The sequence below is a fragment of the Aquila chrysaetos genome, chromosome 1 (assembly GCF_900496995.4).
Source record: "Aquila chrysaetos chrysaetos chromosome 1, bAquChr1.4, whole genome shotgun sequence".
Lineage (NCBI taxonomy): Eukaryota > Metazoa > Chordata > Aves > Accipitriformes > Accipitridae > Aquila > Aquila chrysaetos.
The window spans coordinates 81,441,295-81,463,314 of NC_044004.1; the positions used below are offsets into that span (position 1 = coordinate 81,441,295).

The window sequence follows — 22,020 nt, forward strand, 5'->3', positions numbered from 1 at the left end:
CACGTTTTCACTTCTGAAATCTCCTTTCTCACCTTGCTTTTTCTAACAGAGTCACTGGAGGTGAATTGTTTGAAGATATAGTTGCAAGAGAATATTATAGTGAAGCAGATGCCAGGTAAGTAATTTGTTTTTCTAATGTTGCCTTTAATAATTCTAGGTTAGTTACTTAAATATCTCATGGTGTTTGGCATCAGTTTCACTAGCACTGTCTGTGAGACTCTAGAATTTCCGCTAGAGTTCTCTTAGACTTGGAAGGGCACAGTTTGGCATTTTGAGCTCACGACTGTGTGGTGGTGAACTCGTATGAAGTCTTGACATCTCTGGGTCTGAAAAGGCTGAAATTGGATCTCAGTTTGTTAAAATCTTTGTAAACTTCTGAAGTTGATAAAATCTCACCCAGTTTTCTCCTCTGCAAACTGGACATAACATTTCAGCTATTTCATCTAGGGATTCTTACATTTGCTGATCAAAATTTGAAATATATGATGGTCTTGAAAGACTTTTACATTAAATATAATTTTTGTTCTCAGTCCAGAAGTACTAATTTCCTTTCATATTTAAACATTTTGTTGTGTTTCATCAATAAGCAATTATACTGTGCATCTCATAGTCTGAGCTCAAATTTGAAATCTCTAGCAATTTTCTGCAAGTGCTTGTTGAAAAACTTGAAGAATAAGTTGACGATTATCATAATTTGCGTGCTGACATAAAGTATCAGGGCCATTTTCCCATCTCAGAATCTGTTTGCCCTCATATAATAATAAATCTTAAAGATTCTCATATAATTATGAATCTTAAACATTGTGGTCAATTACTTTAAGGAAAATATGTTCTACCACTACACTCACTCTTTACAGAAAATTTAACTCAAAGTAAATTTAAAGAACCCTCATATTTTTGTGTGTTCATAGTCACACACCACCATTGGTCCATATTTAGTACGTATAATTTTCAGTTATTCCTTTACATTTGGAATTAATTGGCAGATGACCGGAAAGCATTAAGTGTCCCTAACAACAGTGGTAGGATAATAATGAACAAACAAGAAGTTACTCTAAGTATTAGGAAGCTTCCACTGTTTATTGCTCTTACTAATTTCTGTAGGAACGGTGGAAACATCATTACTTTAAGCATTTAAATGTGGAACAACACGTAGCAAAACACACTGTAGTAGAGAAAACAACATTAATAATTTAGGTGGAGTGGAAGGAGAGGGTCTATGTTTAAAAAATTTTTGAATGTTTTTTTGCCTGCTGTGTGATTCAAGCAAAATTTCTAATATTGATGCCAAAGGCCAGCATATGGTGTCATTGTGTGTTTTTAAGATACGTGTGATTTAAAAGGAAAAATTGCAACAATCTCTTTTCTGTTCTAGAATTATGATGTATTGGAAGGGGCTGTGCATATATATATATATATATATATAGGATATATATATGCATTTTATATATTCAGTATAAACTTGACCAAATAAGTGAAGTACCTAGTTATCAGGCATCTCTGTGTTTTTATATATTTATATATATATATTCGTGTGTGAGTATATATATATATATCTATATATATAGTGCGTGTGTGTGTGTATCCCTATAGAAGTAGTTAATGGACTTTATAGATGCATATCCTAGGACTGTTAATACTGGTCTGCTCCTGCAAGCCCTATCTCACGCAAGTAGTCTTTACTCACACAAGCAGTCCAGTTCAGTGAGTTGTGAACTACTCGCATAAGAAAGGGTTTTCAGGCTTGGGCTCCAGTTACTGATTTATGACCATTCCTTCTGAATTCCACAGTCAAAACATTTTGGATGAGCAGTATCAAATCCTTGGCCCTTGACTACTACCTATTTCTTACAGTCACTGACTTCTGCCACAAGGATATCTTTAAAAAAAAAAAACTATAAACTCTTGTGGTGCCGAAAAACACCTGAAAAAGTTCCAGTGTTCTAAAAGATAAATAGTTGTGCTTTTTGGCATCGTAGGCTGGCCAAAACTTGCAAACCTGGGCATGGAAAAATAGGTGCTAATTAAATTATTTGAAGCACCAAAGTAAAACGTTTGTCTACATTTTTAATGTGGATTTCCATTTCATGAGCGACTCCTAACTAAACTAGTTCTTGATGATACTTTACATGAAAATGCATGCCACCTTTTTGAATGACTTGGCTTTATTCTACTAGTAGTTTTTAAGAAACCGTTAGGTTCAAAATGAGAAATGTTTTGCTTTTCCTTAGCTTTTGACTTTTTTTTGTTTCATTTGTTTTCTGTATTATCATTTCATTTCTGAGCATTTTCTTGTTTCAGCACTCGTTGTAATGTTAACTTCACTGTAAAAAATTTTAAAAAACCAAACCATATCACTAATTTTTTTATTGCCTCCACTTTATTTTTCCTATAGCAGTTTTCGGAAACTGGAAGAAGTTTCCATACTGCTGAATGAAAATACAAGCTAATGATTCTGTCTCATAGGTGTTATATGTTCCATGTTAAATGTCTTTCTTGGTTTTGGTTTTGGTTTTTTTTTTTCTTTGTTTTGGGTTTTTTTGTTTGTTTGTTTGTTTTGCTTTGGTTTTTGGATGTGTTAGAGCTGGAAATACCTCTATATTGAACATTGTTTTGTTCCAGTTCAATGTGCAATCAAGACTTGTCAGGAGGTGTAAAATTGTTTTTGTTCTTCATATTTTTTTTAAGTTTTATTTTATTTTGTATTTAATGTGATTATGTGCCTTTAAAATGTTCTCCCTTCCATTCTGCCCTTGTATCTTTGCAGTCATTGTATACAGCAGATTCTAGAAAGTGTTAATCATTGTCATCTAAATGGCATAGTTCACAGAGACCTGAAGGTCAGTATCTGGTGCCCATCAATTGGATATAAGAGTTTTGGGGTTTTTTTTTCCGCTGGGTAGGGGCAGAGGGTGGGTTGTCTGCGATGTTCCCTTGCCTATCCTACTCACCCTCAAAACAACTAGACGAACGAATAATGCATGACGCCTCTTTCCAGTTTGCAAGTCTACAGGCCTAATATACATCATGGCAAAAGGGGGAATGGTTGCCAAAAAAACTGTCTCCTTCCAAGGCGCTGGATTTTACCCCGTGCTGTCGAACGTGTCTGGTATTCTATTAAGGCTGTCCATGTATCGCTGTGTACGCACATGGAGGTGAACTTTGGCTGTGATGTATGTCAGCTTGCAGATTTAAACGCCACTTCTGTTCTGAGACCCTGGGTTGCAGTAGCAGAACAACCGGTCGCACACTGCTGCATTAGAGTATGACGAACCCTCAGGCAAGTGATGCTAATTGCCAACTAAATTGGACCGCGAGAAGTTAATCATTTACCTAAAACACCTCGCTCGGAGTGGGTTTTTTTCTGTTACCTCAGTGGCCGCTACAATTTCAAACGCCTCTGAGCGCGCTCTCGGTAAGGAAAGGAGGAAAACGTGCAGAGGATGCCAAATATTTAACGCGACCTCGTCAACGAATTATTGGCGAAATTCGTACGCTTTTCCGACCATTTTCCTGTTTCAAATTGTCCTTAAAAAAGAAAAAAACCCAAAACACTAAATTGACCCCCCCCCCAAAAAAAGCAGCCGACCCGAAGCACGTCTCCGAGGCTGGCCCCTTGCCGCCGCCACCGTGCGGGGTCCCGCAGCGGCGGTGCCTGAGGCCGTCGTGCTCTGAGCGGCGCGGGGCGGCGCGGAGCGGAGCGGGGCGGCGCGGAGCGGGGAGCGCGGCGCCCGCCCGGCCCCGGCCCCGGCCCCGGCCCCGGCCCCGGCCCCGGCCTCGGCCTCGGCCTCGCCGCCGCCGCCGCCACCGCCGCCCCCCCCGCGCCGCCGCCCCGGCGCCTGGCTGTGCGGGCGGCGAGTGCACGCTTGGAACTAACACGCGCCCCTGGTGTTTGCATGCAGTCATTGCATTCAGCAGATCCTGGAGGCTGTGCTACACTGCCATCAGATGGGCGTTGTCCATCGCGACCTCAAGGTGAGTGCTGCTGCCCCGCCGAGCCCTCCCTAGCCGGGGCCGCTGCCTGCCTCCGCCCCGGCGGCCCTCCGCCATGCGGCAGCGGAGAGCAGCAAACCCTAGCGAAACAGAGCCTTCAGCAGGGGAAATGTCAACGGTTTTCTCCTTTTTTTTTTTTTTTTTCTTTCTTCTTTTTTTTTTTTTTTTTGGTTTTTAACTTCACTTCACCTATGCACGAGAACGAGCCGCTAGCATTCACTGGAGGAAAATCTGCTCAAGGCTTGCCGGTACCTAGGTGTCCAGATCTGGGCTGCGAAGACAGCCATCGGAGTCTGTTGGCACCTGTTGTCAGTACCAGGGAGAAGAGTAGTTGCTTCTCAAGCATTTCGTGTATTCGCTGAATATGTGATCTTCCTCTCCGTCACCCGGAGCTTTTGGGGCAGGGTGTGGGGGGAACTTCCCATCTCTCAGCAGCATAACTTGGAGTGCTTCTGGGAAGCACGCTAGCGCTTGCGTGTCACGCATCTTAGTGACGAAAGGCCAGCTGCTGTGAGATTGCTGGCACAAAGACCTCTCTCTCCTCCAGATGATGGCTGGGCTACAGAACATCTTTAGAAAGTGGGAATTTCTACAGTGTTCTCGCCATGACCACCTGAGGAGTCGAGTCCCTTCCAGACAAATGGTAGCATTGGGATAGAAGCTTCAGAAAGAAAACTCTTGTGTTGAGAAGAGGATTACCTCTTTCTTAGCCGTGTACATATCCAAATGGCTGGAGACATCTGCTTTCTGCATTTAAAGCATGTTAGCGTGGAAAGAAACAAGTAAACAAGTAAAGATCATTTTCTTTTCCTGGGAAGCTCAGAGAGACAAGTCTGTCTCAAAGCTGGTAGTAAAGTAGCCTTGGGGATAAGGGAGAGGACTTAATTTGGGCACTTGGCCTTCAAGATCCTTGAGTAAAAGAAGATTGTTTATTTTCAAATCAAATGGAAGTGCGCTGTCTGAAATACCAGATTCTTTACAAAGGCAGAGAAAAAATGGCATGTGGGCTAAGGCAGTGAAACACGCTAATTCCTTCTGGCACAGCTTCTTTGTCTCTTTATTCTCCTTTCTGAGTGAGTTATGGGGAGCAGGAATTTCCTCCCAGGATAGGAGTTTTCTGGTGGTTATCATTAGTAATAACGTTGGAATCAGAATGCCGTCATCTTTCTTGCTATCCTTCACTCCCGAATAAACAACTGTTATAGCCATTGTCTGAATTTACAAAGTCTCTGTTGTTGTCCTGTAGGAACATAAAGGGTTACGCTTTGGAACCTCAGAGAGCACGATGGATTTCAAAGACACATACACAAAATTCTCTACCCGTTTTGCGCCTCTGGATTTTCCTGTGTCACGGTTGTACAACAGGAGACTGACAAGTCTCTATCCAATCCATAAATCTTGCGTGGCAGCTGGGTAGCATGGAACAAGTTCAAATGAAAGGATGTCAAATTCATCCAGCTGCTCCAGCGGTTCCTGTCCTCACCGTACACGCAGTACTATGCTTCTAGCATGAAAAGGAATTGAAAAAAAGGATTGTAGCCATGCAAGCTGACAGAATAAGGAATGCTTTTTTAGTACTTTGAATACATTCACACAAAATAACTTTCTTTGGAAATACATTAAATCTAGCTGTTCCCTGCTCCAGACCGTGTGTGGAGTTCTTACTGTGGCAAATACAGAATGAATTGGAAAAACAGTGTGAGAAAAAATGTTTCTGCCAAGCTGTAGTACCCAGTTTCATTTCTGAAAGTGAAAACTTCAGGAAGCAGAAAGCCATCCTTCTTCAGTTACTGCTTTGTGGTAAAAAAAAACCAAAAAACCCCAAAACACCAGAGTGAAGTGAAAGACACTGGTGAAATCCCAGCAGAACTCTCTGTACTGAAAAGAAGATTCCAAGGCCCAAGACCAGAACTTCAAGACATGTAGAAGACGGTTCTGGCCTGGCGTGGATTCTTAAACTGCAAAACTTGATGGATTTTTTTCCGATAATGAGGTGTGGGGAGGGCAACAAGAGGAGGAGATTTTGGACAATCTCATTTAACTTTCCTTTTAGCGTAATTTAGTAGCAAAGAGAGAGGACCTTTTGCAGCCTATTGGGACCTGCAGAAGTGCTTGTTGCTGCTCTGTTTGTAATCCTTGGTATAAGTCAGAATGGTGGTGCATCCTAGATCCAGAAAAAATTAACCTGTTAGTGGCAGTCTGTCTTTAGCAGATGGTAAAAGTGCACTTCCGTGTAGGAATTCCAGTTCTTGGCAGTCAGCAGCATTGCTGCTTTTGTGGAACTCTGTGATTATGACCGTCTTGCATTCCCCCCCAAAAAGCAGATGCTCTAGTTATATTCAAGGAAAAATACACAGAGGCATAAGTACTTGATCTCTTAAGAATTAAAGACCTTTGGAAAAATAAGGCATAAATCATGTTAATCTCTTTGTAAGTAATTTTAGTAGTTAACACTGCCATTCTACATGCTTGACTGCAGCCAGTCTACCGGTAACACAAGGTGACACTACTGAATCCAAAGTACGAGCCCTGAGTGGCCCACGCTGGGCTGTTAATGTTTTCCAAGTAATTGCAGTCATTCTAAGTTAATGCATGATAATTATCTAGTATGCCTCTCGTCATTCTGAAATGACAGCTGCATGTTGTTTAAGCGCATAGTCCCACACAACGTTGTGCAAAAGGCTGTGTCTTTGGCATAGGAGTAAATCAGGAAATCTGCTTCAGCTTCTGTTGAAACATACTCATCTATGGCAATGGTATAATGGTATTTCTGCAGAGCACTTTGATTGGCAGAGTAAAGACACGTAATGGAATTTAAAAAAAAAAATCCCAAGGGTGGGGGGGAGAAGAAAAAAACCAAACCAAAGAACCAAAAAACCCAGCAGCAGAAAACACAAAACTACTATTTTGAATGGAATCACGTGTTGCAGAGTGGTATGCGCTTGGTAGGTTAGTGCTTGTGTTTCAACCAGAGGGCGAGGCATTTCACTGCTTTTGGCTTGCTGAAGGTCACAACCAAATAGGATCATCCATTGCTTTAAGAGGTTTATATAAGAAGTGCATTCCAGGAAGTAATTACTGTAAACTTCTCTCTCTCTCTGATAGGAAACCTTCAAGAACTGTGACTCTATGTTGAAATTAGTGTAGTTAAATGACAAGCACTGTGACGCTGCTTAGATCGGTGTTGATGAACCTAGAGAAGAGTCCTCAGCTATTCAGTCAGTGTTTTATATACCGCAGTTGTAGTTGTTAACGATAATTTAAGTGAATATAAAGATTATGTTTTATTCTGAGAGACCTTAATCTCAATTTTAAAAAATGTGGAAATAGAAGCTTCATCAAGTAACTATTAATGAAAGGTTTTTAATAGTGTCTTTTCTATGACATAGCAACAAAGGGATGAGTGGCAGAATGGTGTTTGTAAATTGCTGAAGAAATGTTCCTTTACAGTTTGGTGAGAGGGAAAAAAACACCTTTAGACTAAAGAGTTTGTCAGGGTCAGTTGCGTTGTTAATTAATGGAAGTATCACGGTGGTTGAGGTCTTAATTAGCTCAAGCATGTTTTGCTGGATACTTGACAGTTGTATTAAAGATAGCTTTTGCTGAAAGTAGCTTATGATCTTAATTGTTCCCAAGCTCAGTACCTGCATGGGATTAACTGTAATCACATAAATAGTCCCTTGGAAACCTATATCATTGCTGCTGGGTTTAAAATGAAATATGCGGTTAAGAGTTTGCAGGATTGGGTCCCCAGTGCCAGACTGGATATAGTGAATTTGCTTGCGATAGATCACTACAAAAAATTGTTTCCGGAAGGGGCACAGCCATACCCTTGACAGTGAGGTTTTGTTGTTATTTAAATATAGAACAAAACCTTTTTTAAAAATAATGGAGATAGAAGAGAAAGAAATGGCAAGAAAATACTATAGAGGTCGCTGAAATAATCTGTTGAATTCTGTAGTATTTTGTAAGGTTTTTTTGGTTCATTTTTTTAAAGTTAAGGGTCAGAGAATAAAGTTATCTTTGGACAATTTGCATTTGATATATTTGCTAAATCAAGTTAAAAGGATACATTACGAACAGTAGAATGAACACCATTGTTATGTTCAAATCCTTTACTTTTAATTGTGTGAGTGTACTGTAGCATTTGATTTCAGATGTGACCAATCTACCTTAAAAAAAAAAAAAAAAGCAAAGTGGGAACTTTTGCAGACTTACATTGTTATTTGTAATAGGTTATCCGCAAGCACAAACGTGGGCATGCTGGTTTTGCTGAAACATTTGCAATGTAAATACACCTGCCCTCTAAATACAAATATAATAGTATGTCTGCTATTGTTAAGCTGTCATGCAAAACATTGACGTTTGACAGTTATAGATGCCTAATCCTGCAAACTGCATAGGTTAGACTAGTAATCAAAGAATATGTGTCTTTTGGGGTTTTTCTGCAGCATTTTTCCAGTAGTGAGCTCTTGGGAGTCTCTGCATTGTCCTATCGTGCAAACAGGTGTCGCAGTTCCATCTGACCATTCTGGCCGACCTCCTTGTCTAGTAGATCTGCACGCTGTCCTTTCCTTAGTCTTGCTGTCATGGGATCATGACGGCTGTTTACAGGCCTGGTGGTTCTTTCCAAGTAGGAATGGAAAGTGCAATTTTTGCATTGTCATGGAGAAAATGCACGGGTTTTTTTCTCTTTTTCACTCCTCTAAGTATTTGTTCTTTTCCAGACTACCATAACTAAAAAAAAAAAAAAAAAAGTGAAAACTTGTCTAAAATATATTTACTTATCTTTTCATCTCAATTTTTTTCTCTCTCTGAATAAAGCCTGAGAACTTACTTTTAGCTAGCAAATCCAAGGGAGCAGCAGTAAAACTGGCGGACTTTGGATTGGCTATAGAAGTCCAAGGAGAACAACAGGCTTGGTTTGGTAAGTAATTTCTTTTTTCTTCTCACCATTTATTCATTAAGCCTCCCAAACTGCCTAGCTCTCACCCTAGTGTAAAACAGGCAACTCTGTGACTACTCAATACGTAGCTTTAAGGGGTATTTTGTTCATGGTTCAGTCTCTACATCTGACTACACTTTAGACCTTTTTCTCCAGAAAGAATGTTACCTGTATGTCTCACCGAATTAAACAGAGCTTGGCAGCAGACCTTATTTGTTTAGAAAAGAAAACCGCCAAGAAAAAAAAAACCCAAACAAAAATCCCTCAACACTTCAAAAATGACCTGTGGCTACATTTCCAAACCTCAGAGCTCGCTTAGACAAGAAGTGGCTCTGCCCCATAGCCTCCTCTTCACCAGCAAAGGTAAATCACCTTACCAAATGACATAAAATAAATTGGAAAAGGTCTCTTCTGTTGGCACAGCTGTATTCATACCAGGGATTTGCCAGCACAGCAGTACTGATACAGGGTAGGATGGAGGTACAGGGTTTTTAAATTCATGCTTCTAGTAAATATAGCTTTACAAATGTCCCTTTAGCATGTAGTCTAACTGCCATTGACTTTCTTGACCCTGAAACTTAGGTTTCCTGATTCCTGGCTTGTTCTAGCTTTTGTCAGCCTGTAAGTTTGACTGAGAGGTAGGGGTACACAAGCCCCTTCTCCCCTGCTTTCCCTTGTGTATCTACAGGAGGGAAATATGGGTGTAGAGCCTGGGAGGGAGGTGGGTGGTTTCCAGTCAGGTGCTCGGGTGACTGAAGAGTAAAACTGCAGGTTAATACTGCTGAGTGTACCTTCCCAGTCATTGAAACATTTTGTCTGAACAGTTGTTTGTCAACTGGAAATACCGGCAAATTTTATTTTGAAGCGCTTTAGAATGTGACTTGAACAAAAAAAAGGGGGGGGGCGGGAATTGAGTACCTGAGACTGTAGACAGCCATCCACATCTAGATGTTGCTGTGACAGTACAAGTTATCTGTCCCAGCTGTTAATATTGCAGTCCTAGAGGTGACTGCCCCTTCACATCTGCAAGTAAAACTGTTCATAAAACTGTTCTTTGACCCACTGAGGTCAAAATAAGCTGGCTTATTAAAAATGTACAATCGTTAATATATAAGCAGCTCGCATAGTAGATCACGGAGAGCATAAACCCAGGAAGGTAAAGGGTGGTTAAAAGCATCTGGAACCTTGCACAATAGTCTGGAAAGAGTTGTCTATCCACAGCTTACAAACATCTCCTGAAGCTGGAACTGGAGTTTTTCAGCCACTTCAGTGATTTTGAAAACATTATCTTCGTCTGGAAGGGATCAAGAGTATGCTTGCTTGATGGTGAAGGTGATAAAAGATGTATGGGAATGTGGAAGCAAAGTCCATGTGTGCGTGTGACCACCAGAAGAGAGCACATTCTGTGCCTCAGACCTGCTCTTGAAATGTTGGAAAGGGGAGGTGTCTGCCCTCCTGAAGGTGGCAACTGACAGGGTAAACCAGATCTCCAGAATGGATACCTTGGAATATATCTTACGTGTCCTGTACGATGCTCCACTTCAGGTTATGAGAAGAGGATAGGGGGTAGTGAGTTAAATATTATGCACTTCTCTCCAGTTCCACTAAAATATTCCTTTTTTGTTGTTGTTGTTGTTGTTGTTAATTTACAAAAAAAATTGCTAGTTGCAGGTTGTTTGTTAACAGATGCCTAAAGGAAAATGGTGAAAGATTTAACACTGGTCATTTTAAATAATAGGACATGTACAAACATGATACGTCTACCTTGCATTCCAACCTATTTGAACAGATGTGAAGCACAGGAAAAAACGTATTGTAAATCCCAGGAGGTAAAAATATAGAATAAAATATTTATAGCAGCTACCTGTTCTCACAGCAGCTAGAAAGTGCAGTTTAGAATTGAACAGAATGACTGTGAGCTTGCTGTCAAAGCTTAGAATAGAAGCAGAAAGGATTTTGTGGAAGCAGTGGGCTCAGAGATTGTGTGTTTGAAATCTAGGATATAACTATGTGTGGATGCACAGGCAGTACTGTTGGACATATGTTGGTAGCTTTATAAGCAAGCCTGTTGTTTTAAATCCCAGCTTTTATATAAATGGATTTCAGTAATCCACAAAAGACAGAGGAGATTGCTCTTGCAAATTAACAAATAGATCAGTACAAAAGAAGTGGAACAGAAATAAGACAAAACACAAGTGATTTGTTATAATGACAAAAACACCAGGTAAACGGGAAACAAGAAAAAAGTTTTTCTCAAGAAAAAATCAGCAGAATGAACTTCACTTCAGGGATATTATCTGTAGGTAATACATCTGTATGGTTGCAGATGATGCACAGGAGGTTGCAATTCCCTGTACAATCTTGCACTTTATTTTTTTGTCATTTGGTTCTTGTGAAGTGCTTGGTTTAGACTTGCAGCATCATGAGGCATGCTGAACTTGGTAGAAAGGAGGTTGAACAGAATGTCTTCAAAATATGTATGTAAGGAAGAAGTAAGCTGGCAGCGAGGTAATAGAAAGTAAGTAGTCTAATGTGGCTCTTTATTTAAATTTGTGCTATTCGGTAAGACTAGCAGGTTGTGTACCTTTTCTGGAACTTCCTCTGCAAAACCTTTTTGTAATGGTCTGAGTGCCTGCCTTCATCTTTATGACTGCTTTAACAAGGCAAAACATGAACTCCGATATGCTCAACATTTTGAACTTTTTCTTGCTTCCTTCCAGAAGATTTTTCTGCTTTCCACTGGATTCTGCAGCACTTAGTGACTCATGGAGTGCTCTGATTCTAATTATAGCTCTGCATGAGTATGTTTTTCTTTTTTTTTTCTTATTTTTCTTTTTTTTGGGTGTAGTCCTCTGGTGCGACGGTCACTTTTCTGCTTAAACCATGGCTATGCCTCAGCAGGAAACTGGCTGGAGCTCTGTATGTTTGGATACAACAGAATACTTTCCTGGTTTGGATGTTTGTAAAAGGAACCTGTTCCTTGCCTGTTTGTAGGAAGTGTTACAGGGTTTAGTTGAAACACCCCACCCTGCTAGCAGGTGTTTAATGTACTGGGAAAGTGTCAGACGGGCTCCACTGACTCACCCAGGCAGGTGGCTCATTGCCCGAGTCAGTGGAAGTACTGCAGTTAACTCGCTGGTAGCTAGATTTAGTCCTAGTTGCATCTCACCTTAAATTAAGTCCAGCCCTCCAACTAGGACCAAAATATGCACCACTTAAGTCATTTGAGTAGCTTCACTGAATTACTTTGCTAGTTGCATTAAATTTAGGTTGTATAGAGTTAGTCTTGTGGATCCAGCTGTGCATGAAGAGAAGGCTACTGCCCTACGCTTACTCTCTTGCCCCTTGCTGCCACCTTCTCCATATCTTCTCACCAGACTGCTCATTTGAATTTTTATTCTTGAGTCAAAGGGAGGTATGTTAGCAAAGATGTACAATTTACACCGTTTTAACTAACATGGTTTATTGTGCCATTTACTTGCATGAGAAGGCTATAAGTCTAGCAGAGGGTTGATGAGAGCGTAGGGCAGATCGTAGAGCAGTAGTCTCTTCTGCTGTGTGTTTAAGATGCATCTCTCTGCATTAATTTATGTTATGGGATTATAGTTAACCTTCAATCCAGAGACGTGCTCACCATTTATGAAGTTAAGTATATGTGTAATCTTTGCATAAGAGGGTTTTGAGACTGTAAGCTAATTAGGCTGAGTAACATGCCATCTCATGTACCCGTGCACCACTGAAGTCAAAGCATGGCATTTGTCTTGGGCCTCTGGATACTTATTTAAATCATCTGATGATAGGAGCACAAGGTGATGCAGTCTTTTCTAGACACTGTACAGTCACAAACGGTTCCTAGCTTTGCGAGTTGTTTTAGCTAAAATAAATACTACTATTAGCAATAGTTTTCTGAAAAGTACACACTTGTATGGGGATCCCTCTGACCAGTTACAGGATTACCTGATAAATAACAGTTAACAATTTCAGTATGTTTTTTCGTTTTCACTGAAATCGTGACTGTGTACTCTTCTGTGTTTGCTGCTTTAAACAACTTCAGAATATGTACTAAAACCATACCAGTTATTTCTGTTCAGACCCATTCTGTATCTTCATCAAGAGATAGTTAGCTAAGTACTATATTTATTTTTGCTTTAAAGTTTATTTTCAAGTGATGTGTAGTAATGTTTATGGAGCTATGGTAAGTTTGAAAGTCGAGACAACTTTACTTCCCCTTAAAAATGAACAAAAATATTAAAGTAGAGCACTACAGCCAAGAAGAGATATGAAACGTCACTCTATTTAAAGCTACTTGGAATGTATATTTTTCAGCTTCTCAAAGGAGTTTAAGATGTGTTTCCCGTATGATAGTACTCTAACAATTCATAGATCTCATATCATGAGACTGTAAAAACGAAGCTTATTTTTCATGAAAATATTTTAGCTATGTTCTCAGTAGAACACACAGAATGTGTTCCTTCATTTCCTCCTCCATTCTAAAATGATTGTCAGCTGCAGGGCGAAGGATTCCTTTTTCTGTAGCTGTACCCTTTATACATTATCACCATCTCTCATAAGTTCTGTGGGATCCGGTGTGGTGTGTCAGAAATGACATGTGGTCCTTCATGAAAGCCACCAAATTCTCGCCTTTCAGGAATTCCCAAGCATTTATTTTAGGCAAAGATGCTTGAAAGAACAGACATACTAACTGAAATGGTACAGAATGTTATTGGTCATTAAATTTTTATCATTTACAGCGTCCTAAGAAAAGTCTACATTTATAACTACATTTTGCATTTCTCTTAAGAGAAAGCAGCACTGCTGGTAATGAATAAAGAATGAAGAACATATAAATTTTAAAGACTAGATTACTTCAGAGATGCTTCTTGTAAGCTTTTGTAAGGAGGTTTCTAGAAGTGAAATGGCTTCACGGAAATTAGTTTTGCAGTGGAGAGATTGTATTAGAAGGGGCTGTGCGAAATACAAACAGCAAAGGCTGTAAGAAGGCTGAGCCCTAAGTTGGTGGTCTTCATACTAAGTAGAAGCCAGTTGTGCTCTTGTGAAAGCTAATCCTGAACATCTCTGAGCATTTACTTTGCCACCATCTGGCATTGGCTGAATTGAGTTTCCACTTCTGTGTGAAGAAATTGGAACAGTGTTTTTACTTTCTTTTTTTCTTCTAAATGAGAGATCTCTCCATACGTAAGCTTTTCTTAAATCTAGCCCTACTAGATGTTGTTTATTCAGAAATCTGTCCTCCCATAAGATGGAATAGGGCTTTTGAAATGCTCCTTATAGTTACGACACTGTAGCTTAGCTGCCCCTCTGTTTTGTTAATTAGTTCCCCATAAATGTCAGCGGAAGTACTCTGTGGTAGCAGTCTTCACAGCTGACGGACTCCCAGAAATCCCATGCAAGTCATGTTTGCAGTCTTAATTTTCATAGTGTGGGGCTATTTTAAAATAGCCTAAATTAGGCTAATGATTAAAAAACCCAAACAGTAACAGTCTTTGGGTTGCATGGTGTGAATTTTCTGTCTTTGAATTAATATCTCCAAGGGAATCACTCAGATAATGTTCCCCACGCTAACTTTTTTGACCTTGACCCTGAGCCAAATGTATTTGCACCTCAGTACTGGATATCTCGCTACAGCTCACAGTAGTTCAGCAGTCATGAAAGAAATTTTGTCATCTATCTTGTAATCTTTTTGGAAACCTTCCCCTGTTGCACTGTCACCGGATTCTTGACACCACCGTTGCATCTGGAGTGCTAGTGTAGTTGGGTAACCAGCTGGCTTATTGCTGTCCCCTCGCCTCTACCAGACGTGGTGGCAGAAAAGGATGTGCCAAGTCTGCATAAGCGTTCCCATTATTGTTACTTCTAGGTGATTTGTCTTAAAAAGAAAAGTTCAAAATGAAGCTGTTAGCGGTCGATGGCTTGGGAAATAGTGTCCTGTGTCTTGTGGACTGAGAGGAGAATCACTGGATTTTTGCGGAGCATGTACAGCTTTTGAGAATCATTGCCTTGCCTTTTGACAGGCTTTGCTGGTACTCCAGGATACCTTTCTCCAGAGGTGTTACGAAAAGATCCTTATGGAAAACCTGTGGATATGTGGGCATGTGGTAAGAAATTATTCTGAAAGGTGATTCTTCAGTCCACTGTACAGTATTTTGAGGGAGAGAGATGATGTCCAGAATACATTCTATTCTGCATTGGATAATATGTATTTAGTAAAATTCAATATTAATTTTTAGAAGAGGTCATTGGGGTTTTTTTGTTATTCTACTAGCTTCATTTTTTTTTTTTTTTAAATCATTTGTGATATCATGGCATTCTTGGCCATGTCTACACAACACACTTTCACTAGTTAGAAAACATAACAATTGATACTGTGAGCTGGGCCTTAGTTTTGGTTCACAAGCAGCCTGAAATCTGATCTGACCAATATACTAGAACTGCAGTTCTCAACTATGAAACTAAAGTGTTTTGTGAACTGGAGTACAGGGCAATTACTTTATTACTTTATCACCCAGTTCTTGAAACAGTGTAGTTTCAGGTGCTGGCAAGAGGCAGCTACCTAGCTGAGAACAATTGGTGGTTTCCTTATTTTACTTCTACTCACGCTTATTTTGTCGTATTTATGAAAGCACTTTTCTTTAGTCATAGTGAATCATCTCTGTAAGACTAGCAGATGGACTTTTTATTTTCCTGTTGTCCATATATTTATACAGATAAATTCAGTTGCCCAAATTTTATTTGCCTGAGATTAGTTAAAACACAATCTTACAGGCACCAGTACAAGCCATGATAAAACTAGAGGTAAAAAAATGCATTTTCCGAGAACATCCATGATCACTGAAAATTGTTTCTCCAGCTAGCTAGACATTTTCAGTGTTCCTGATCTGATGTTGTGTCAGATACTCGTTATTGCCCACGCTCTGCATAGAAGGTTATCTTGTGAACCCTACATTTACTATTTTCTCCAGTATGAATAGACAGCATTTTTCAGTAGCTGGGATAATACTATTGAGTGATTTGTTTTACGTGGTTGTCAGGTGCAAAATGAATTTCTGGGGTTTGTTTCTTGAAATCACTTAATACTACTGTGAATTTTCTGCAGGTGTCATTCTGTATATCCTCCTGGTGGGATATCCTCCTTTCTGGGATGAAGACCAGCACAGGCTTTACCAGCAGATCAAGGCTGGTGCTTATGATGTATGTACCATACTCTGTCTATTCAATTATTTATAGTTGTACCTCTAAATAGGAGTTTTCTGGAGTGAAAAGTGAAATTAGAATTTTTATTTTTTTTAATTGGTTAAGAGCCACTCAGTGCAGTAAATGTTGCTTTAGAAACATGAACCTTACTGGGATGGGAACATCCTGTGAGAATTTAAATCTAATTTCCCTGTGGCTCCAAGCTTTCATTGTCTGGTCCTTGTATAAATCATGCAAGCTTATGTTACCCCGACAAGCCTTTTCAGAACTCTGTGAACTCCCAAGGGCCTGTGTTTTTCCTTGTGGTTTATCACTTCAAGCAATCAGTTATTCTAAATTGTTCTTAAGAAGTCTTAAGCTTCCTAAATACACACCTTAATGCTGTTGTGTTGCCCACTTTTGGAAATACAAGCTGCTATACAGCATTTCAAAAGGAATGGTTTCATTAACTATGTGTATTCAGCAAAAAGCATTACAACTGTTGGTAAGTAAGAACTGATGATTTGGTGACGTTATGAATTTTGCAACATCGTCCGTTTATATTATATTAAACAGACAGAAGGCTGTTGGTCCTCAGATTTAAGTAATTTGTAAATGATGAAGAGGAAAAGACAGAAGCTTATAATTTTTAAGCTCTTACTTGAATCCAGTCCTAGGCAGCGATGACTGAAAAGGGATTTGTTATGCTATGGCCTTTTAGTGAAAATAAACTTACAGTCTGTCAAGTCTTCTTCCTAGTGAACAAGTAATCATACAGTAACAAATAGGGTGACAGTGGGGAATTATGATTTCAGCCGAGAGGGCAAGACTAGAGGAAGTGCAGAGACTGAACTATGCATCTGCATTGCACATACTTGTGATGTACTGTGCTTAGATAATACCAGATTCCTGTTGTCTAAGAATAAGTATTTTTAATAGTGGAAAACACAGAACCCTCAAGGTTAAGGTCTGTTCACAAAAGCAGTTTAAGACATGGCATTTTTTCTTTCCATTTGCATTTCAGCAGATGCTTTGAGTGCATGTATAAATATTTTGCTGAGCAGGGAGGTGTTAAACTCATAACTAGTTAGATTTATATACCATAACTGTACAGTTAGCGTTAAGATTTACATTGAAAGAAAGCAAACAAGGAGTTTGAATAATAATGCTTAATATTTTTGTCTTTACGAAAAGAGAAACTAGGACTGTATGAAGTGCTGTAAGACCATATGCCTCTGAGATGACTGGAATTTGTTATTCTGTCTGCCATTGTTATTTTACGCTATGAATTTCAATTGGCATCATGTTACTGTAAATACAGAAATGCTGTGAATTTGAACCAAATAAATAAAAGGTCAAAATAGTAAAGGAGAAAAACGTTACTTATAAAACCAACTAATTCAAACTTTTCTAATTGTGGAAAACTGCGTTTTTCCCCTTAAAACTGGTTACTTGTGCTAGCAATTAATGTTACAGAAACAGTGTCAGTAAAAATCCTTAGGTAAAATGGTGTAAAGTTTGTACAAGATAATATACACATACATATTTTTTTTTCTTAAGTTTCCCTCACCAGAATGGGATACAGTGACTCCTGAAGCAAAAGACCTTATCAATAAAATGCTTACCATCAACCCAGCAAAACGTATCACAGCATCAGAAGCACTAAAGCATCCATGGATCTGTGTAAGTAATTTCCACCAATTTAACAGGATAATTTGTCAGACAAATCAGCTTATGGTTTACTTCAGCATGTAGTGAAGGTGTTCAGAGAGTAATTTTTGTCCTCGCTCATGCAGCTATATAACTAGGGGAGTGTAAAATTGTAATTATACAGATACAGTCAATAGTGTCATATATTGAGGTCTCAGCCTGGGGTAAGATTTTAGCACAAATGAACTCCTTTGCTTTGACTTGGTGGTGCAGAAGTTCACTGCCAGAATCAGAGCGTTATTTTAGATTCTTAGAGAAAAACACGTACAAGAAAGTAACGTTGAGTTAGATAATGCTTTACATCTTCATTTCCCTATAACCATTATAATAAGCATGAAATGTAAAGGCAGGAAATTAAGGGACTTTTTAAAAGTCAATTTGCGGGTAGCAGAGGCTGCCTGTCTGTTACTGGATCCAGGACGACTTTCCAATTCTCAGTACATTCTACACTTTGACTTTGCAGGTAGTCTGGGCTGATACTTTGAAAGTCACAGTGAGACATCTAGCTGGTTCTCAATTCTTTATTCGTTCCAGCAGGCCACATTTATCTTGCCTTTAAAATTGTGGTACAAATAAAGTTGAGTTACAGGGAAAATGCAGGTACCGCTGAGTTTTCTCTGAAATATTTCCTGCTGCTGTACCTCACCTAATGTCGCTAATGTTAAAGAAAAGTTTCCTTCTTGTTTTAAAACATATTTTCCAAAATCATAATTCAGTATATTACTTCAATTATGGTTATACTGCATAACCTAAGTTCTAAGATTTTGTGTTTTTCTTAGTCCCTGTTTCTTTCAAGAGGATTGTACACGTCGAAAAGGCCGAGTAAAATGAGACCTTGGTTTTGTTGATTTGGAAATTTCCCAAATGTGTAGCAACCTGCACAAAGAGATAGTCAGACAGGGTAGAAATTAAAGGCCCAAGTTTTGGACCATGTAGGTTGTGATATGTATGTTGTAGAGTAAATAAAATGCTGGATGTCTGTCTGAGTGCGTTAAAATGATTCTTTTCTTCTCTTAGCAACGTTCTACTGTTGCCTCTATGATGCACAGGCAAGAGACTGTAGATTGCTTGAAGAAATTCAATGCAAGAAGAAAACTAAAGGTAAGAATGAAAACTGCAAGGATGAATAGCTAATTTTGGAAAGAACGTTGGCTTGTGTTCCATGTGTAAAACAAATGGTCCCTAAGCAAGCTTTTTCTTGAATATTGTGCTTAAATGAACTATTTGATAGATGATCAGCTTTTGGAACGAGGATTTTAAACTTTTCATGAAAGTGAATAGAACATAGCATAATTTTGTTGGATTCAAGATAATAACAATCATCTTCATTTAGACACATGAAAAATACTTCATTGAAGGAAAAACCTTAAGGTTATTCTTCTAGATTATCCTTTGTTTTCTCCTGACCAGACAGGATAACTTTGCAGGTGTGAACTTTTTTAATTAGCACATTACAAGTAAACTCCTCTTCCTACCTAAAAAAGAATCTAAGCACATTAGTAAAGTCTATTTCATATTCAGCTATGTATTTTTCTGATAATTACCGTGCCTGTGAGTACTCATGGTTTGTGCGTTACGTACTCACGATTGGTAAATATTTGAGATTATCAGGATTGCCGACAGGTGTGTGATTAAATTACAGTTTATGCACTCATGGCATTACGTATGATAGGTAATGCACAGACAATCCATTCTTTCAGGGTTAATTTAGTACTTGATGTAATTTACGGGTGTGTTTTCCTTTTTGTTGTGTCGTGTTCACATTCAGAATTTTATACAAGTGTGATGCTAATTTGAGAAAATGTATGTGTACACAGGGGGCCATTTTGACAACTATGCTGGCTACCAGAAATTTCTCAGGTATGTTCATTGAGCTCCAGATTAATATGGTCTTTATGTTTTGATGTCTGAGATGACTAAGATCTAACGAGGATTCATTAGTACAGAAAGATCTTTGTTATTCAGGAGCATCTAAGTGCGATATATCTTAAGTTGTTTCCCTTGCAGAAGCGAACAAGAGAATTTGAACTATCTGGGCCAGATAGAATCTCTTGTAGATGACAGTATAATTTTTCAGTAGGATGTGAGTTCCTTCTCTTTACTTATTTAGTGTTTATCTGTGAAAAGACAGTGTTTTCCTTTCTATTTTGGTAGAAGAAAGTTGAAAATGATGCAGATAGCTCCACATGCATAAGTATCACCAAACAGCACTTAAAAACTTAGTTATTTTTATATACTTGAAATGTCATTCCAGGATTCTGTTGCATCCTGTATGAAAAAACAAACAAACAAAACCCCCAAACCACGTTCATTCCTTATTGCTTTGCTAAGGAGTAAGAAACGTAGTAAAATGAGTCCTTCTTTTCCTTCTCTTCTAATGCCTAGCTTGATATAACAAGAGATGTTTCCTCTTTATGAAATAATTCTGTAGTGGTATCCCTGGAGATTTAGATCTTTTTAATTTTAAAGATCTAAAATTTGAATTTTAGAAATTTTAAAAGCAAAAGCTAAAATAAGCTTGCTGTTAGTAGAGTTAGAATTGTCCTCTATAGTAGTATTGCCAAAATGTTGATGCTATGCTGAATTTTTCATTTTGCCATTTGAGATTTCAAGTGAATAGTGAAACAGTATGCCAAATTTAAAAATCAGTAATTTTACATATCCTCCTACTCTGTGATGTAGCTGTTGGAGTGTAACATAAATTAATTTATGGACAAAAACATGATAGTGCTTTGGGCGTGTTTTGAATCATAATAAGCACTGAATCATCCAAAATAAATAACATAATCATGAATGCAAGAACAACTTGTTCAATTTGCATAGTACTTGAAATACAGTTTTCTTTCTTAGTTAAGTTCCTATATTTAATACACACCTGTAACACAGAAGACTACATTTACGTAAATTACATTCAGTTAATGCTTAATGAATTGCCAGTATCTGCCAATTCATTTTAAAGGTGGGAATGCTGTAGGCTGCATATCTTCTAAAAATGAATTCTTATTAACTATGAAACAAATACATCATTTCTCATCACTTTTCATAACTGTCACTGTCCATATATGTAAGGGTCAAGTTCAACTTTCATGAACCAAAAAAAGCTGAAGTAATTTTAAAATAGTATTTCATCATGAAAAGCAAACAGGGTTTTTGGCTTTGTTTTAGATTTTTTTTCACCTATCATCTCTGTTTTACACCATAATGACCCGTATTTTTCCTTGTTGACATTTTACTTTTTTCAAGTTGTTTATTCATTGTATTTCATTGCAAAGCATGCTTTTGAAGGTCATTTGTCCATAACGATGTGGTTATAAAAGTGTTTTATTTTCCTTTTTCTTTCTTCCTTTTATGTGGAATGTATATTTCTTGTGAGGTAAGACCCTCAGCACGTGAAAGGAACATCTTTTTCCTCTTCTAAATCAAAATTGCTGGTTGTTCTAAATCACTTTAATTTCTACATGTTGTCACAACACCATTTCTTTTCAGTCTGCTTTCTGGCCTATTAGCGCTGCCTTAGGTTTTATTTATAGCTATTGCTTGTAGTTGCAAGAAATCTTTCATTGTGGGCTTAATTTAGAATATGCTAATTGCTTCGCTACTGCAAATTCTTTAAATATTTGATTTGTATGCAGTATCTGTGCTTAAAGAAAGATGCATCAAATTATTATTAAAAATACATTCCAAGCCAAAACCAACAAAGGCAGTTGAGTATGGAATACGTCCTATAATATAAAATAGTGCATAATAATCCATACTAGGCACATTCTGAAGGACACGCTGGCAATGCCATAAACACAATACTTGTAGTTATTGCTTTTGGTGCCCTCATTTTACTGGCTTTCATTTAATTGTTTACATATAACATGTAATGTCTGTTAAGCATTAAAAGAACTCGGAAGTTTTATGCACAAATTTAGCAAAAGGACCTAGTTTGTTATGAACAGCAGCCTATAAGAATTAATTTGTGTTTTCCCATGTTTTTGTAAGGGCTAATGGTATAAAACAGGCTTCGAAAGCAATGGACTCCTGGGTTTTTTGGCCTTAGATTTTAGAAATGGCTCCTCCCCTTTGCTTTCTCTGAATGAATTTCTGAAGTTAATGGAGTGCCCACAATATTTGTGGTAGTGTAAAATCTAAAGCCATGTTGCATCAGGTCCTGTAAGTACACATTGCAACAGGGC

At 38.5% G+C, this 22,020-nt stretch overlaps 1 protein-coding gene across 33 annotated transcripts in view; it reads left to right on the plus strand.

Annotated features, from left to right (window-relative positions):
- The window catches only part of CAMK2D (calcium/calmodulin dependent protein kinase II delta), a 166,217-nt gene that overhangs the window by 105,874 nt on the left and 38,323 nt on the right, over nucleotides 1-22,020 (plus strand). For 24 of the 33 annotated variants that reach the window (XM_030009396.2, XM_030009304.2, XM_030009892.2 and 21 more), the window contains 8 exons: nucleotides 50-115; nucleotides 2,768-2,840; nucleotides 8,818-8,920; nucleotides 14,971-15,054; nucleotides 16,053-16,147; nucleotides 17,690-17,812; nucleotides 18,857-18,940; nucleotides 19,657-19,699. In XM_030009396.2, coding sequence (XP_029865256.1) covers nucleotides 50-115; nucleotides 2,768-2,840; nucleotides 8,818-8,920; nucleotides 14,971-15,054; nucleotides 16,053-16,147; nucleotides 17,690-17,812; nucleotides 18,857-18,940; nucleotides 19,657-19,699 — 671 coding nt within the window. Of the gene's footprint in view, nucleotides 1-49; nucleotides 116-2,767; nucleotides 2,841-3,902; nucleotides 3,976-8,817; nucleotides 8,921-14,970; nucleotides 15,055-16,052; nucleotides 16,148-17,689; nucleotides 17,813-18,856; nucleotides 18,941-19,656; nucleotides 19,700-20,798; nucleotides 20,810-22,020 lie in introns of all 33 variants that reach the window. The other 9 variants (XM_030009553.2, XM_030009726.2, XM_041122186.1 and 6 more) reach the window with 2 other exon arrangements.